The sequence below is a fragment of the Oncorhynchus tshawytscha genome, linkage group LG30, assembly GCF_018296145.1.
Source record: "Oncorhynchus tshawytscha isolate Ot180627B linkage group LG30, Otsh_v2.0, whole genome shotgun sequence".
Classification (NCBI taxonomy): domain Eukaryota; kingdom Metazoa; phylum Chordata; class Actinopteri; order Salmoniformes; family Salmonidae; genus Oncorhynchus; species Oncorhynchus tshawytscha.
In genome coordinates, this window is record NC_056458.1 from 1,949,854 (window position 1) to 1,967,210 (window position 17,357).

Genomic DNA, 17,357 nt, shown 5'->3' on the forward strand with positions numbered 1-17,357 from the left:
GGAGGACGACTGAAGTGTATGGTCACAAGTTTATGTTCAGTGGAATTCATGACATTTTTCGACAGGTTTATGCTATTTGCCACTGCTTTTTTCTTATAGCCAACCCTCCAATCGGTAACTGGGAGAACAATATTTTGGAATGGCTGACACTTTAAGTGTGTGTGTGTGCGCGTGTGTGTGAACTTCATGAACATTTATGAGGGAGTAGGCCTGCTGGGAGCATTATTAGTAAGTTACAGGACTTTTGTATTGCTTGTTTATGGTGAAAACATTCTGATACAGAGTATTTGTTGTTTCAGTCCCTACATGCCTATAACTCAATACACCGCTTTTTTTTTTTTTGCACCAAATTTGAGCAAATAAGAGATGAAGATGAGATTGAGATGAATCGTGATTAATTATTTTAATCATTTGACAGCTGTAGTTCAAATATGAGTGCACTGAGACATGTATAAAGATTGAAGATCCTGTCTTCCTTCCCTTCTCTCTGTCTCAGACGGCCTGGCTAAGAAGTTTGGTCTGACTCCAGAGCAGTTTGGGGAGAATCTGAGAGACAGCTACCAGCGCCACGAGACAGAGCAGTTCCCTGCTGAGCCTGTAGAGCTGGCCAAAGACTACGTCTGCAGGTAACCACACCACACACACATCAGGTAGCTCTGTAGAGCTTGCCAAAGACTGTCTGCAGATAACACACACACTGACCCCCTACCTCTTTTTTTTCTCTCTCTCTCTGTAGCCAGTTTAACAGTCCTGAGGCGGTGTTGGAGGGGACTCGTTATATGGTGGCCATGCAGATTTCCAGGGAGCCTCTGGTCAGACACGTCCTCAGACAGACCTTCCAGGAGAGAGCCAAGATCAATATCAATCCCACCAAGAAAGGAAAGAAGGTACGGGAACCAAGACAATGCACTAACACTAATGTAGAGTTATTTAGGGTATTTGGACTAAATGCGATATCTTATAAATAAATATCATCCCTATATATCACCACTCTGCTTTACTATAGTTTAACAAACTGACAAGATACAAATGTGCTACAATGCTGTGCCAAAATATACCAAATATGAGTGAGACCTGTCTCTAGACGACAGAAAACATGCAGACAAGAAAACTAGGGCTGACCCCAATTAGTTGGCGGCAGGGTAGCCTAGTGATTAGAGCGTTCGACTAGTAACCGAACTGTTGATCGAATCCCCGAGCTGACACGGTACACATCTGTCGTTCTGCCCCTGAACAAGGCAGTTAACCCACTGTTCCTAGACCGTCATTGAAAATAAGAATTTGTCCTTAACTGACTTGCCTAGTTAAATAAAGAAAAAAGAAAATAGTCAACTGGTCGATTGTTTCGTCGCTAGGCTGTTAGTTGACCGAGATCGTTTTAATCAAGCAGTAACAAATATATATACACTGCCGTTCAAAAGTTTGGGTTCACTTAGAAATGTCCTTGTTTTTGAAAGGAAAGCGCATTTTTTGTCCATTAAAATAACATCAAATTGATCCGAAATACAGTTTCGACATTGTTAATGTTGTAAATGACTATTGTAGCTGGAAACAGCAGATTTTTAATGGAATATCTGCATAGGCATACAGAGGCCCATTATCAGCAACCATTTCTCCTGTGTTCCAATGGCACGTTGTGTTAGCTAATCAAAGTTTATTGAAGTGACTCGCAAATTCAAAACCGTTGGACAGCAACATAATACGCTAAAGCACTTGATCATTGGGAACGAGACTGCTAAGGCTTCATCCATGAGTTAAGTAGGTAGTCTAGCCTACAAAACTAAAACATTCCAGATGTTCAAATCAAAAGGCCTGATCTAAAATTACATCAATATTGTAGCCACATCCCAAGTCCCCGGGGGTGACACATTCAGAACTCAAAAGATGATTTAGTATTTATACTGAACAAAAATATAAACACGACATGATTAAAATGTCAACTATTTTACTGAGTTACAGTTCATATTAAGAAAATCTGTCAGTTGAAATAAATTCATTAGGCTCTAATCTATGGATTTCACATGACTGGGCAGGGGCAAAGCCATGGGTCGGCCTGGGAGGGCATAGGCCCATCCACTTGGGAACCAGGCCCAGCCAATCAGACTGAGTTTTTCCCCACAAATGGGCTTTATTACAGACAGCAATATTTAATCAGCTGTCCGGGTGGGTGGTCTCAGACGTTCCCACAGGTGAAGAAGCGGGATGTGGAGGTCCTGAGCTGGTGTGGTTAAACGTGGTCTGCGATTGTGAGGCCGATTGGAAGTACTGCTAAATTCTCTAAAAAAATGTTTGGAGGTGGCTTATGGTAGATATATGGTAGATTAAAAAAAAACATAAAATTATCTGGTAGCAGCTCTGGTGGATATTCCTGCAGTCAGCATGCCAATTTCATGCTCCTTTGTGTTCTGTGACAAAACTGCACATTTTAAAGTGACTTTTAGTGTCCCCAACACAAGGTGCACCTGTGTGATGATCATGATGTTAATCAGCTTCTTGATATGCCACACCTGTCATGTGGATGGATTATCTTGTCAAAGGAGAAATGCTCACTAACAGGGATGTAAACAAATTTGCACACAATTTGAGAGAAATAAGCTTTTTGTGCATATGGGACCTTTTCTGTGATCTTTTATTTCAGCTCATGAAACATGCGACCAACACTTTAAATGTTGCGTTTCTTTTTTGTTCAGTATACTTTAAAAACTCTGATGAAGGCCAAGAGAATAAGAAACACTTAAGTCAGAAAACAAAACTATAAAAATACTTCTGTTTTCAATGATGTAGCCGACGATGCGGTACTCGTGGTCATTTTATGGAGAACAAGAAGCTTCAGACATCTTCCCAATTAAGTAGCCTAGTTTTGTTTGTCTACTTGGAGAACTCGGGCCTATCACTCGCAGCCCACATCTTCCAATTCATTCTGGAAAAGTGTGCATCAAATTCTACTAGGCGAAGAGCTGAAATGAGTAACATCCTGGCATTTAAACCATACCCGATTTAGAAATTTCACATGCTATTAAACATTATATTTTTGCGTACTGAGATTACGTGATTGCATTGTTTCCTGGGGGTTTTTCGGAAGCGCATCCCCATATCTAATTGTTCAGCTATTGTCAAAGCTGAAATTAGAATGACATCCGGTCATTTAAAGTATACTTGATTTTCGAAATGTCTCATACTTTATTTAAACATAATTTTTTTTGCATACTCAAACGGCCTACTATTTAGAACCCAAGTGTGGGCGTTCAGACACGACCACTGTCAAAGTTTATAATCACTATGTTTGACGTACAGCTACATTGCGTCATTCCCTGGGTTGTTCTGAACAGAATGAGCCTATGTTTGTCGCACTGTGAATATAATTTGCCGCAGAACATGTATCTCAATGCACTCATGACTCCATTCTATGCGCACCCAATTTATGATCTGCTTCACTGAATTTCCTTGAAGATTTGAAGATGGTATTTTCTAACTTAGTTAGTAATGGAAGTCATAAAAGTGCATTGGAATAACTTGAACTGAGAGGTGTGTGGCCACTTGGAGACACCAGTTAGACCTCTCACTCAAACCCTTGTAATTTTGCCTTTCGTTGCTCCTACCCCAACTTTTCTATTAATATTCTTATCAATGTATCCAGAATGTTTTCAGATTTCGCTATCAAACAAATTCAGCAAAAAGTACAGTAAATGTAAAATACTGTACAGTGCCTTCAGAAAGTATTCACACCCCTTGACTTATTCCACATTTTGTTGTTACAGCCTGAATTCAAAATAGATTAAATATTTTTTTCTCACCCATCTACGCACAATACCCCATAATGGCAGTGAAAATGTTTTTGTAAATGTTTTCACATTTATAGAAAATTAAATGCAGAAATATCTCATTAACATAAGTATTCACACCCCTCACTCAAACCTTTGTAGACAGACTTTCTGGGTAAGTCTCTAAAAGCTTTCCATACCTGTACAACATTTGCCCATTTTTAAAACATTACTTTCAAAATTCTTCAAGCTCTGTCAAATTGGTTGTTGATCATTGCTAGACAACCATTTTCAGGTCTTGCAGTAGATTTTCAAGCAGATTTAAGTCAAAACTGTAACTCGGCCACTCAGGAACATTCACTGGCTTCTTGGTAAGCAACTCCAGTGTATATTTGTGTTTAATAGTCACATTTGCAGGGTTGCCGGTGTGATTGCAGGGTACAGTGGAAATCTTGCAGGACTAAGTGAAGTAAAATAGGTAGCTAACTCTAGTGGTGGATATTCAGCAGCCTGATGGTCTGAGGGTAGAAACTATTGGCCAGTCTTTCATTTTTTTTGTCATGGTGCCCTTGTACTGTCTCTGTCATTGAAGTGGGGAGAACAGGGCATGGCATGTCATGGCTTGGCCTTCCTGCGACACCTGGTGTTGTAGGGTAGGGGTCCTGTAGGGCAGGCAGTGTGCACCCAATGGTGCGTTCGGCTGCACGTATCTACCAATGAAGAGTCTTGCGGTCCGCGGCGGTGGAGTTGCCGTACCAGGCTGTGATGCAGGCCAAAAATATGCTCTTGATGGTGCTCCTGTAGAACACTGTGAGGGCCCTCGGGACTGGCCAAATTTCTTCAGCATCCTGAGGTTGAGGAGTGGCTGTTGTGCCTTCTTCACTACGGTATCTGTGTGGTTAGACCATTTCAGCTTCACTGAGATGTGTACGATTTGGAATTGGAAGTTAATTATCGTCCCCACGGCGGCCCCCATTGATAAGGATGGGGGTGTGTGCAGCCTGGTTCCTCCTGAAGTCCACAATCAGCTCCTTTGTTTTGCTCACGTTGAGGGAGAGTTTACCTGTCACCACGCCATCAGAGGGCCTACGTCCTCCCTGTAGGCTGTCTCGTTGTTGGTAATCAGACTGTCGTGTCATCAACCAACTTGAGGATAGTTTAAACTGTGTAAGACCATCCAGTCGTGGGTATACAGGCAATACAGGAGGGGGCTGAGTATGCATCTTTGTGGGCCCCCATGTTGAGAATTAGTGACGAGGAGGTACTGTTGCCTACCTTGACCACCTGGGAGCGGCCCGTCAGGAAGCCCAGGACCGAGTTGCATAGGGAAGGAGTTCAGAGCTGTGAGCTTTGTAATGAGCTTATAGGGCACTATGGTATCGATGAACAGCATCCTCACACATACATTCCCTTTGTCCAGGTGGGTAAAGCCTAGATCACATTAGTGTCATAGCATTTTCGTACACCAGAAGTACATTATTTCCAAAGGAACGCTGCGTTTGCCTTGCAGCGCGTTCTGTGGTGCATACGTTGGATTATATACATCATATATACATCAAACTGTATGCGTAGACGGCTTCACATCGTTTTTTCTTATGCTGGGCATCATTCACAAGTGTTATTTTATAATTCACAAGTGATAGACTAATATTGTCACCCATCAGACTATTCTTGATTGAATCTTGTCTTTACATATACGAATAATATATGCATAACATTTTGTTTTGATTTTTAATGGACCGTTATCATGCACCTGTATCGAAGTAGGGGCAGCGGGAAAAAATACATGTCATCTATGCACTTAAATAGCAAATGGAGAACGCTTTTCCCCGTGGTCTATTTTCATGCCAACCAGGTATGCTATACTCCTGTTGTAAATACAAGCAATGTGCTTAATATTACGAATGTTGAGAAATAAATATAGTAGTCCTATAGATAGCTGATGAGATCCTCCTCTATTTAGTAGAGGCCATCACCCTGTTTTCTCCCACAATTGCATAGCCTTTAGAAATGTAGCCGCATCAGATGCGTATTGGTGAATCGTTACATCCCTAATGGTTATACATATGCGTTTTCATATTTCTTCTTTAAGAAACATTTAAATGAATCCCTTTCCGTCTAGGTTCATTCCCACCAGTATAATGGGTTAAGACATTATCCTCTTTGTACCATGCCGTGTTAATTGACCTCCGGTTTGTTATTAGGATATGGATGAGGCCCATTTTGGCTACTCCTTCAAGTACTTGAAAAACAAGCCAGTGAAGGAGCTGAACGGAGAACAGTTTTTAAAGATGTGCCAGGCTGAGGAGGAGGGACTTCTCACCATTGACATCTGCATCGACCTCCTAGGGGTCAAAGGGTAAGGGGAGAGGCATTGGCCTCCATTGAGGTCAAAGGCGAAGGCCATCGACCTCATAGGGGTTAAAGGGTATGGGAAAGACAACCTTTAAGTTACCCCTTGTTTCCTAGAATGGTCAATTGTGCAAAATATGTATTTTGTCTGTTCTGCTGGTTTGTTCAGAACAAAGCTAAAGGCTTCTGCTCTTATTTCCTTCTGCTCAAACCTTCTCCACGGATTCTTTAATTTTGGTTCATAATCATTTCTCTCTTCCTATCTCCCCCCCAGGTTTGCAGGTGACCAGACGTACTTTGATGAGATCAAGCAATTCTATTACAGAGATGAGTTCAGCCACCAGGTGCAGGAGTGGAACAGACAGAGGACACTGGCCATCGAACGCTCCCTCACACAGTTCCTCTACCCTCAGATGGCCAAGGAACTCAAGAACAAACTCATCGCAGAGGCCAAGGACAACATCATCAAGGTATATACTCGATAGTGTTACAGCACACCTAGCTACATCCAGGACTCAGTGTCATGAATTCCATATACTGTTGAATACTTCAAGAGTTGCCGTAACTTGATCATTGGAGATTTTTTAAAAACTTTTTAATGATATTGTGAATTTCAATTTAGAATTGCCGATGTTCCAGCACATGTTGTGAATAAACATCAATTTCAAGCTTTAGTGTACATTTGGTCACAGTGGTGTATTATTCCTCTTCCGGTTCACCTTTGACCCTAGTCGTGTTGCAGGAGGCGGTATAACTGGCTGAAGGTGTAGCGATGTGGTGTAGGTTTGTATACACTGTGATATTGTGTGTACGTCCAGTCGTGTTGCAGGAGGCTGTATAACTGGCTGAAGGTGGCTCCCTACAGACCAGACCAGCAGCAGGCGGAGGAGGAGGATGATGATCTGATGGATGAGAGTCAAGGAAAAGGCATCAGAGTCCTGGGAGTGGCCTTTGCAGACAGCAGGTACGTGTGTGTGTGTGTGTGTGTGTGTGTGTGTGTGTGTGTGTGTGTGTGTGTGTGTGTGTGTGTGTGTGTGTGTGTGTGTGTGTGTGTGTGTGTGTGTGTTGTATTTGCGCAAAAGGGAAGGCGGTGTGTGGGCATGTTTTGTTTGTTTGTGGTATCCTCCAACTTATTGTATACCATATGCATTAATAATAACTGAAAGTTGTAACTCTGTTACCATAGAGACACGCCAGTGTTCTGTTCTCTGATCAACGGAGAGGGAGAGGTGGTGGACTTCCTCCGTCTGCCTTACTTCCTGAAGAGGAGGAATGCATGGAGGGAGGACGAGAGGGACAAAAAGGTACAACCTATCCTCTCCTCTGCCCACCTGTCATGCCATCTTATCATTTAGCCATGCATTCATAGGAAACATCACTTCGTCAGTGTAGTTGTATCAAAGATAGTTCACCAAAAGTCAAGAAATCACTTTGGAAGCGTCATGTATTCCAGGAGATATTGCAGTACACGCTTTGGGTTTGTTTAATCAGCTGCTGTGACCAACCTGTTAATCCTTAGATTTTGTCTCATTTTATTTTGTTCTACTCAGTCTTTTATATCATACTTTCATTCATATGATTATCATCATGGAGCGCAATATTGTAGTGTTTTGTCTCCTCAGCTCCAGGACATTGAGAACCTAAAGAAGTTCCTGATCAGTAAGAAACCTCACGTGGTGGCTGTTGCCGGGGAGAATAGGTAAGCCTTCTCCAACTACTGACCACATTTGAGAAGAAAAACCTTTCTCTGTATGTGCAGAGAGCGCTTAAGAGTTGGTTCTCGTTGGTTTATTTTTGGATACCTACAGTAAAGGGCTTTTTTGGCGTGCGTGTTTGTTGTGTGTGTAGAGATGCCCACATGATAATGGAGGACATTAAGAGGACAGTGAGTGAGTTGGAGCAGGAGTCTTCTCTGCCTGCTGTGGGAGTGGAGCTGGTGGACAACGAACTGGCCATGCTTTACATGAACAGCACGAAGTCTCAGGTACACACACTCCGTATACGTGGGCACACACACACACACACACACACACACACACACACACACACACACACACACACACACAGTCCACATGAACTGCAAGAAATCAACAAGTCTGCTTTGACACAGCATGAATGCATAGCTACGCAATACACACACATCTGATGACACATATCTAACCATACTCATGACTCCTCCCTCCCCTATTCTCTCTCGCTCCAGACTGACTTCAGGGACTACCCTCCGCTGCTGCGCCAGGCCGTGTCCGTAGCCAGGAAGATTCAGGATCCCATGGTGGAGTACGCGCAGGTCTGCAGCACAGACGAAGACATCCTCTGCCTCAAACTACACCCTCTTCAGGTGAGACACTGAGTGTGTGATCTGTCCTCAGGACCCATATTCATAAAGCCTCGGAGTGGAAGTGCTGATATAGCAATCTTAAATGTAGTTTAATTTAGATCATAATGAATAAGATTATATGGACACGGGGGACCCAATCCTAGATCTGCTTGAAAATTGTCAGAGAAAGGTCATCGATACTCAGTGGCCTTCGCGGTATGTTGATTTTATGGTACCCTTTCTTTCTCCTCTCTCCTCTCTCCCCTCCCCACCTCTCTTCCTCTCTCCCCACCGTCTCCCCTCCCTACCCTCTCAGGAGCATGTAGTAAAGGAGGACCTGCTGAATGCTCTGTACTGTGAGTTTATAAACCGGGTCAACGAGGTGGGGGTGGATGTGAACAGGGCCATATCTCACCCCTACACACAGAGCCTGGTCCAGTTCGTCTGTGGCCTCGGACAAAGGAAGGGATCGCACCTGCTCAAGGTCCGTCTTTGTCTCTCGCTCTCTGTGTCTGCCTGCCTGCAGGTGTTGAGTCAGAGCCGTGTCCAGTATGTCTGTGCTTGCTCCATGTCTGTACACGGTCTGTATTGTGTCTCGCCCTCTCAGAAGCGAGTCCTGTGTCATGCTAATGTGTACAGTGGTGCAAAAAAGTATTTAGTCAGCCACCAATTGTGCAAGTTCTCCCACTTAAAAAGGTGAGAGAGGCCTGTCATTTTCATCATAGGTACACTTCAACTATGACAGACAAAATGAAGAAAAAAAAATCCAGAAAATCAAATTGTGAATTGATTTGCAAATTATGGTGGAAAATAAGTATTTGGTCAATAACAAAAGTTTATCTCAATACTTTGTTATATACCTTTTGTTGGCAATGACAGAGGTCAAATGTTTTCTGTGAGTCTTCACAAGGTTTTCACACACTGTTCCTGGTATTTTGGCCCATTCCTCCATGCAGATCTCCTCTAGAGCAGTGATGTTTTGGGGCTGTTGCTGGGCAACACAGACTTTCAACTCCCTCCAAAGATTTTCTATGTGGTTGAGATCTGGAGACTGGTTAGGCCACTCCAGGACCTTGAAATGCTTCTTACGAAGCCACTCCTTTGTTGCCCGGGCGGTGAGTTTGGGATCATTGTCATGCTGAAAGACCCAGCCACGTTTCATCTTCAATGCCCTCTCATGATTTTTTAAATGTATTTTTTATTTCACCTTTTATTTAACCAGGTAGGCAAGTTGAGAACAAGTACTCATTTACAATTGCGACCTGGCCAAGATAAAGCAAAGCAGTTCGACACATACAACAACACAGAGTTACACATGGAGTAAAACAAACATACAGTCAATAATACAGTATAAACAAGTCTATATACGATGAGAGCAAATGAGGTGAGATAAGGGAGGTAAAGGCAAAAAAAGGCCATGGTGGCAAAGTAAATACAATATAGCAAGTAAAACACTGGTATGGTAGATTTGCAGTGGAAGAATGTGCAAAGTAGAAATACAAAATAATGGGGTGCAAAGGAGCAAAATAAATAAAATAAATACAGTAGGGAAAGAGGTAGTTGTTTGGGCTAAATTATAGATGGGCTATGTACAGGTGCAGTAATCTGTGAGCTGCTCTGACAGTTGGTGCTTAAAGCTAGTGAGGGTGTTTCTAGTTTGAGATTTTTGTAGTTCGTTCCAGGAGCCTCTTAAAGAACAAGTTACAGGTCTGTGAGAGCCAGAAATCTTGCTTGTTTGTAGGTGACCAAATACTTATTTTCCACCATAATTTGCAAATAAATTCATAAAAAATCCTACAATGTTATTTTCTGGATTTTTTTTCTCATTTTGTCTGTCATAGTTGAAGTGTACCTATGATGAAAATTTACAGGCCTCATCTTTTTAAGTGGGAGAACTTGCACAATTGGTGGCTGACTAAATACTTTTTTGCCCCACTGTATGTAGTCCTTTGTCCTTTTGTAAAGGAGCAACATTAGACATTTTTACAGTATTAGTATACCAGCGATGTCTCTCCCCAGATCCTAAAACAGAACAACACTCGTTTGGAGAACAGGACTCAGCTGGTCACCATGTGTCACATGGGCCCCAAGGTCTTCATCAACTGTGCCGGCTTCATCAAGATAGACACCGCCTCGCTCGGAGACAGGTACGTGTGTGTGTCTCTCTGTGTGTGTGAAGGGCAAAAAGTTATATTTGGAGAGTTTAAAAAAAAAAAAATCTACCTAGAAAGTTCTTCCCCCAATGCGTATTCCTATGGAAAAATATGTTTTACATTTTTATGTCCAATAATTGACAGTTGTTTTGTATGCTCTTGGTATGATGTTGGTTCTAACTCGATCCCTTTCCCCTTCTGCAGTACGGACTCATACATCGAGGTTCTGGACGGGTCCAGGGTGCACCCGGAGACGTATGAGTGGGCCAGAAAGATGGCGGTGGACGCTCTGGAATACGACGAGTCTGCGGAGGACGCCAACCCGGCCGGTGCGCTAGAGGAAATCCTGGAAAACCCGGAGCGACTCAAAGACCTGGATCTTGATGCCTTCGCTGAGGAGCTAGAGAGACAGGTATGGACAGAAGGGTGTGTTGGGGAGGGGTTTGTGTGTGTTCCTGTCTTATATGTGGTACTTAAATTCCCTGAGAACCTTATTCTCTCCACGTATTCCTTTTCAATGACCTCACCTGTCCAATCCTTGCTGGGTTACGTTTATAAGAACATCATGCCATGTCCCCTCACCTTGTCCTCTCCCCTGCAGGGTTACAAACATTGTATGTATGATATATTCCCCTTGTTATCCATCTTACCTCTGTTCTCTCCTGTAGGGTTATGGTAACAAGGGCATCACCCTGTATGATATATTCCCCTTGTTATCCATCTTACCTCTGTTCTCTCCTGTACGGTTATGGTAACAAGGGCATCACCCTGTATGATATATTCCCCTTGTTATCCATCTTACCTCTGTTCTCTCCTGTACGGTTATGGTAACAAGGGCATCACCCTGTATGATATATTCCCCTTGTTATCCATCTTACCTCTGTTCTCTCCTGTAGGGTTATGGTAACAAGGGCATCACCCTGTATGATATATTCCCCTTGTTATCCATCTTACCTCTGTTCTCTCCTGTACGGTTATGGTAACAAGGGCATCACCCTGTATGATATATTCCCCTTGTTATCCATCTTACCTCTGTTCTCTCCTGTACGGTTATGGTAACAAGGGCATCACCCTGTATGATATATTCCCCTTGTTATCCATCTTACCTCTGTTCTCTCCTGTACGGTTATGGTAACAAGGGCATCACCCTGTATGATATATTCCCCTTGTTATCCATCTTACCTCTGTTCTCTCCTGTACGGTTATGGTAACAAGGGCATCACACTGTATGATATACACTCCCCTACATATTTACTTGGACAAGTTGAAACGTTTCATTTGGCTCTATACTCCGGCATTTTGGATTTGTGATCAAATGTTTTATTTGAGGCGACAGTACAGAATGTATTTATTTTTTTAGGGCATACATGTATATCTGTTCTACCATTTAGAAATGAAAGTGATTGATGTAGCTAGTCCCCCGCATTTTGAAGGCGTCATAAGTATTTGTTTAATTCACGTATGTTAAAGTAGTCGAAAGTGCGGTCTAAGGCACTGCATCGCAGTGCTTGAGGTGTCACTACAGATCCGGGTTTGATCCGGCTACGACCGGGATACCCATGAGGCGACGCACAATTGGCCCAGGGCTGTTCGGGTTACGGGAGGGTTTGGCCGGCCGAGATGTCCTTGGCCCATCGCACTCTAGTGACTGCTGTGGCAGGCCGGGCGCATGCACGCTGACACGGTCGGCAGTTTTACGGTGTTTCTTCCGACACATTGGTGCGGCTGGCTTCCAAGGAGCAGTGCAGCTTGGCAGGGTCGCGTATTTAGAGGACGCATGGCTCTTGACCTTCGACTCACCCGAGTCCGTACGGGAGTTGCAGCGATGGGACAAGACTGTAACTAACAATTGGATATCATGAAATTGAGGAGAAGAAGGGGTAGAAAGTACAAAAAATAATACAAACATTTAAGTTGTCAAGTTTAGTATTTGGTCCCATATTACTAGCCCGAAGTGACTACATCAAGCTTGTGACTCTACAAACTTGTTGGATGCATTTGCAGTTTGTTTTGGTTGTGTTTCAGATTATGTTGTGCCCAATAGAAATGAATGGTAAATAATGTGTCGAAGGCTAGGTAGGAGAAAACTGAGGATGGATGAACAACATTGTAGTTACTCCACAATACTAACCTAAATGACATTGTGAAAAGAAGGAAGCCTGTATAGAATAGAAATATTCCAAAACATGCATCCTGTTTGCGATAAGTCACTAAAGTAATACTGCTACAAATGTGCAAAGAAATGAACAAATTCACCTTTCAGCAGGACAATAACCTAAGTCATAAGGCCAAATATACACTCAAGTTGCTTACCAAGACGACATTCTGAATGGCCTAGTTACAGTTTTGACTTAAATCGTCTTGACAAGCATTGAAAATGGCTGTCTATCCAATCAACATGACATAGTTTGAATACGTTTTTTAAGAGTAATGTGCAAATATTGCACAATCCAGGTGTGCAAAGATCTTAGAAACTTATCCATAAAGACTAACATGTATTGACTCAGAGGTGTGAATACTTATATATATTAGATATTTCTGTATTTCATTTTCAATAATAATATATGTTAAAAAATTCTGAAAACATGTTATGGGGTGTTGTGTGTAGATGGGTGAGGAAAATCCATCTTGAATTCAGGTTGTAACACAACAAAATGTAGGTATACGTCAAGCGGTATGAATACTTCCTGAAGGCACTTTATTAAAACAAATAGTGGCTGTTTTGTCTTTGATGATTTATTATTGGATTGGTGTGGTGACGGACAGTAAACACTGGTTAAATCAAAGAGAAACGGACTGTCAAACTGAGCGACTCATTTAAATGTATTTTAGTTGTGAGCAAACGTTGTCCAACATGTACATGGGTATACTGTGGGGTCTGAAATTGACACCCTTGATAAAGATGAGCAATAATAACTGTGTAAAATAAATAAATCAAATACTGAGCAAAATTGTATGCTCAAAAAAAAAAGGATATTCTATTGTATACATCAATTAGCAATAAGGTTAGTATGTCTTGGAGGTATGGTCTTTGACCCTCTTTCTCACTCATCATTATTCACGATTCATTCAGGATTATGCGTAATCATGGTAGCATCCACATTAATGGGCTCCCGACTGGCAGAGTGGTCTATGGCACTGCATCTCAGTGCTATAGGCATGACTATTGACCCTGGTTCGGTTTCAGGCTGTATCACAACTGGCCGTGATTGGGAGTCCCATAGGGCGGCGCACAATTGGCCCAGTGTCGTTAGGGTTTGGGCCGGGGTAGGCCGTCATTGTAAATAAGAATTTGTTCTTAACTGACTTGCTTTAGAAGTGCTTAGAACCATATTCGTATTTATAATAAAAGTGAAACCAAGCTGACACACTACATTATTTACCATTCTTATTTACCAACTTTGATGTAGTCATTTGCGTGCTAGGAAGATGGGACCAAATACTAAAACTTTGGACTACTTCATTAATGAGAATCTTTAGGGGTGTCAATATTGTTGACCCAACCTTTCTGAGAAAAAAAATATACTTAAACGAAATCACTTTCTCTGAGCAATTGCATTAGTATAAAATATAATTTCCCAATTTTTTTGAGCATACAATATAGCTCTGTATTTTAATTCATCAGGGGTGTCAATTTCAGACCCCACTGTATATTTGTTGTCTTAAAGGGAGAGTTGTTATGGGTTCTCTATCCATTTCGAGGTTGATTAGGTGTGTTGCACACTGATTGGAGTCACCTCATTAGTCAGGATGTGCTTCACCTGTGCTGACCAAACTGGTTTTTAAGACCTGCTGGCCCAGTGCATCAGTTGGAAAGGAGACGTTGGAAAAGCTACACCTCACCTTAGCGGAGGTACAATTTACAGCTCCACCACTTTAATTAGCCAAAAGAAGCCTGAGTTTTGTGTCTCCCCCCGTTTATTTTTCTCCATGTAGTTTTGCTCCGTTTTACACCCTATCCTAAGTCTGTGTGTTTATTTCCTTTAGTGTCTTTTCTGACTCCAATCTAGTGGGTTCTAAACCCCCCTCCCTGTTGCTTTTCTAACTATAAATGTATCTTTCAGAACCCCGTTTGAAACCCCTTTGGTTTTTTTGTCGGAGTATCTTTGTTAGTCACTGTGAGCGACGACATTTTGAGGTTGTCTTTTGGGAACGTAAAACTGTCAAAATAAATACATAGGGTAGTGTATGTTATTCTGTGGGGTTATGGTAACAAGCTCTATATCACTGTATGAGATGTATATGTGGGCTGGGAATTGACAGGGACCTCACGATACAATATTATCACGTAATTTAAGGGCCGTAATGTATTGTAGGGTGTCCATCAACTCTGTCCAGAGTGGGTGAAAACAGGCTTTGGTGGTGATAATTTCCCTTCCTTATGTTATAAAATACATTTTACCAAGACAAATATGATTATTCATGTTCTAAATTGTTCAGTGGGGTCTCTCTAACATATCATTAGTATTATATCCAAAAAGTCGGATTTCGTAACCTCATAACTCCAATAAAAGAGCTCTGTTGACATAGCAATGCAGGTTTCTTGTGCTGTCTTCAAAATGGTTTCCGCGAGTCGCATAAAGCTAAATTAGCATGACACGAGCTGAATTAAATGTGAAAGCTTACGGTACACTCAGTGCACTGTTGACATTTCATAGAGATTCACTTGATTTTGTGTCAAATCTGAAGAAAATTAAAAATCAAATTAATATGATAAGCGTATCCTAAAATATGAAAATACTACGTCATGTCTCAATCGATATTCATCTTACCTCTATATATTTTTTTATGTCCTGCAGATTTGAGAAGAAAGATGACGAGTTCAACGGGAAAGTGAGCCTGTCAGGTAGCCAGTAGCCTTAATTTTTGCACGGAATCCAGCCTAGCTGACGCGATGTCATTTCTCTGTTTTTCTACCACTTTTTTTCTCTGGCCTCAATTGATTTAGTCACCCTAATTCTGGACATCCTACAAGGGTAAAAACTCTTACATTTCAAGCAGATTATGATAGAGACATGAGGTTTTCTTAGATGATTATCTACACAATTAACCAATTGGTCAAAATATTTGTTTTTGATTGGACACCCTATGTATTATGTATTGCGATTCGATACTGCGATTTTGTGATTCGATGTTCCAAGCATATTGCTCACCATATTTCTGCTGCAGAGGGACAAGAGAGCCATGAGAAGTTTTGATCCGTCATGGAAATAAAAGTACTGGAAACAAATTGAGTTTGGTGCAGGTACAGCTGACTAGCGCAAAAATAATATTGCGATATATCACCAACAATTATATCCCGATACGTAACTGTATTTATTTTTCCACTCATCACTAATGATATATGTTATTCTCCTCTGTACGGTTATGGTAACAAGCTCTATATCGCTGTTCGACATATATTAACCTTGTTCTCCCTTTCCCTGTAGGGTTACGGTAACAAGGGCATAACGCTGTATGATATCCGTGCTGAGTTGAGCTGCAGGTATAAGGACCTGAGAGTTCCCTACAGAGCTCCTAACACCGAGGAGGTGTTTAACCTGCTCACCAAGGAGACACCTGAGACCTTCTATATAGGTAACACACACATCTTCTACATAGGTAACACACACATAAACTCAGCAAAAAAAGAATGACCCTGTCTTTCAAAGATAATTTGTAAAAATCCAAGTAACTTCACAGATCTTCATTGTAAAGGGTTTTAACAATGTTTCCCACGCTTGTTCAATGAAACATAAATAATGAATGAACATGCACCTGTGGAACGGTCATTAAGACACTAACAGCTTACAGAAGGTAGGCAATTAAGGTCACAGTTACGAAATCTTAGGACGCTAAACAGGCCTTTCTACTGACTCTGAAAAACACCAAAAGAAAGATGCCCAGGGTCCCTGCTCATCTGCGTGAACGTGCCTTAGGCATGCTGCAAGGAGGCATGAGGACTGCAGATGTTGCCAGGGCAATAAATTGCAATGTCTGTACTGTGAGACGCCTAAGACAGCGCTACAGGGAGACAGGACGGACAGCTGATCGTCCTCGCAGTGGCAGACCACGTGTAACAACACCTGCACAGGATTAGTACATCTGAACATCACACCTGCGGGACAGGTACATGATGGCAACAACTGCCCGAGTTACACCAGGAACGCACAATCCCTCAAACAGTGCTCAGACTGTCCGGAATAAGCTGGACTGAAGGCTTGTAGGCCTGTTGTAAGGCAGGTCCTCACCAGACATCACCGGGCACAACGTCGCCTATGGGCACAAATCCACCATCGCTGGACCAGACAGGACCGGCAAAAGTGTTCTTTACTGACGAGTTGCGGTTTTGTCTCACCAGTGGTGATGGTCATATTCGCATTTATCGTTGAAGGGACTGAGCGTTACACCGAGGCCTGTACTCTGGTGCGGGATTGATTTGGAGGTGGAGGGTCCGTCATGATCTGGGGCGGTGTGTCACAGCATCATCGGACGGAGCTTGTTGTCATTGCAGGCAATCTCCACCCTGGGCGTTACAGGGAACACATCCTCCTCCCTCATGTGTTACCCTTCCTGCAGGCTCATCCTGACATGACCCTCCAGCATGACAATGCCACCAGCCTTACTGCTCGTTCTGTGTGTGATTTCCTGCAAGATAGGAATGTCAGTGTTCTGCCATTGCCAGCGAAGAGCCCGGATCTCAATCCCATTGAGCACGTCTGGGACCTGTTGGATCGGAGGGTAAGGGATAGGGCCACTCCCCCTAGAAATATCCGGGAACTTGCAGGTACC

The 17,357-nt window shown here is 42.4% G+C and overlaps 1 protein-coding gene across 2 annotated transcripts in view; it reads left to right on the forward strand.

Annotated features, from left to right (window-relative positions):
• Window positions 1–17,357, forward strand: part of LOC112229018 (transcription elongation factor SPT6) — a 50,975-nt gene that overhangs the window by 15,225 nt on the left and 18,393 nt on the right. For both annotated transcript variants that reach the window (XM_024394890.2, XM_024394891.2), the window contains exons 14-26: window positions 497–626; window positions 737–887; window positions 5,966–6,120; window positions 6,388–6,583; window positions 6,932–7,077; window positions 7,300–7,417; window positions 7,736–7,812; window positions 7,962–8,097; window positions 8,317–8,454; window positions 8,750–8,917; window positions 10,453–10,580; window positions 10,791–10,998; window positions 16,016–16,163. In XM_024394890.2, the coding sequence (XP_024250658.1) occupies window positions 497–626; window positions 737–887; window positions 5,966–6,120; window positions 6,388–6,583; window positions 6,932–7,077; window positions 7,300–7,417; window positions 7,736–7,812; window positions 7,962–8,097; window positions 8,317–8,454; window positions 8,750–8,917; window positions 10,453–10,580; window positions 10,791–10,998; window positions 16,016–16,163 (1,899 nt within the window). The remainder of the gene's footprint in view (window positions 1–496; window positions 627–736; window positions 888–5,965; window positions 6,121–6,387; window positions 6,584–6,931; window positions 7,078–7,299; window positions 7,418–7,735; window positions 7,813–7,961; window positions 8,098–8,316; window positions 8,455–8,749; window positions 8,918–10,452; window positions 10,581–10,790; window positions 10,999–16,015; window positions 16,164–17,357) is intronic.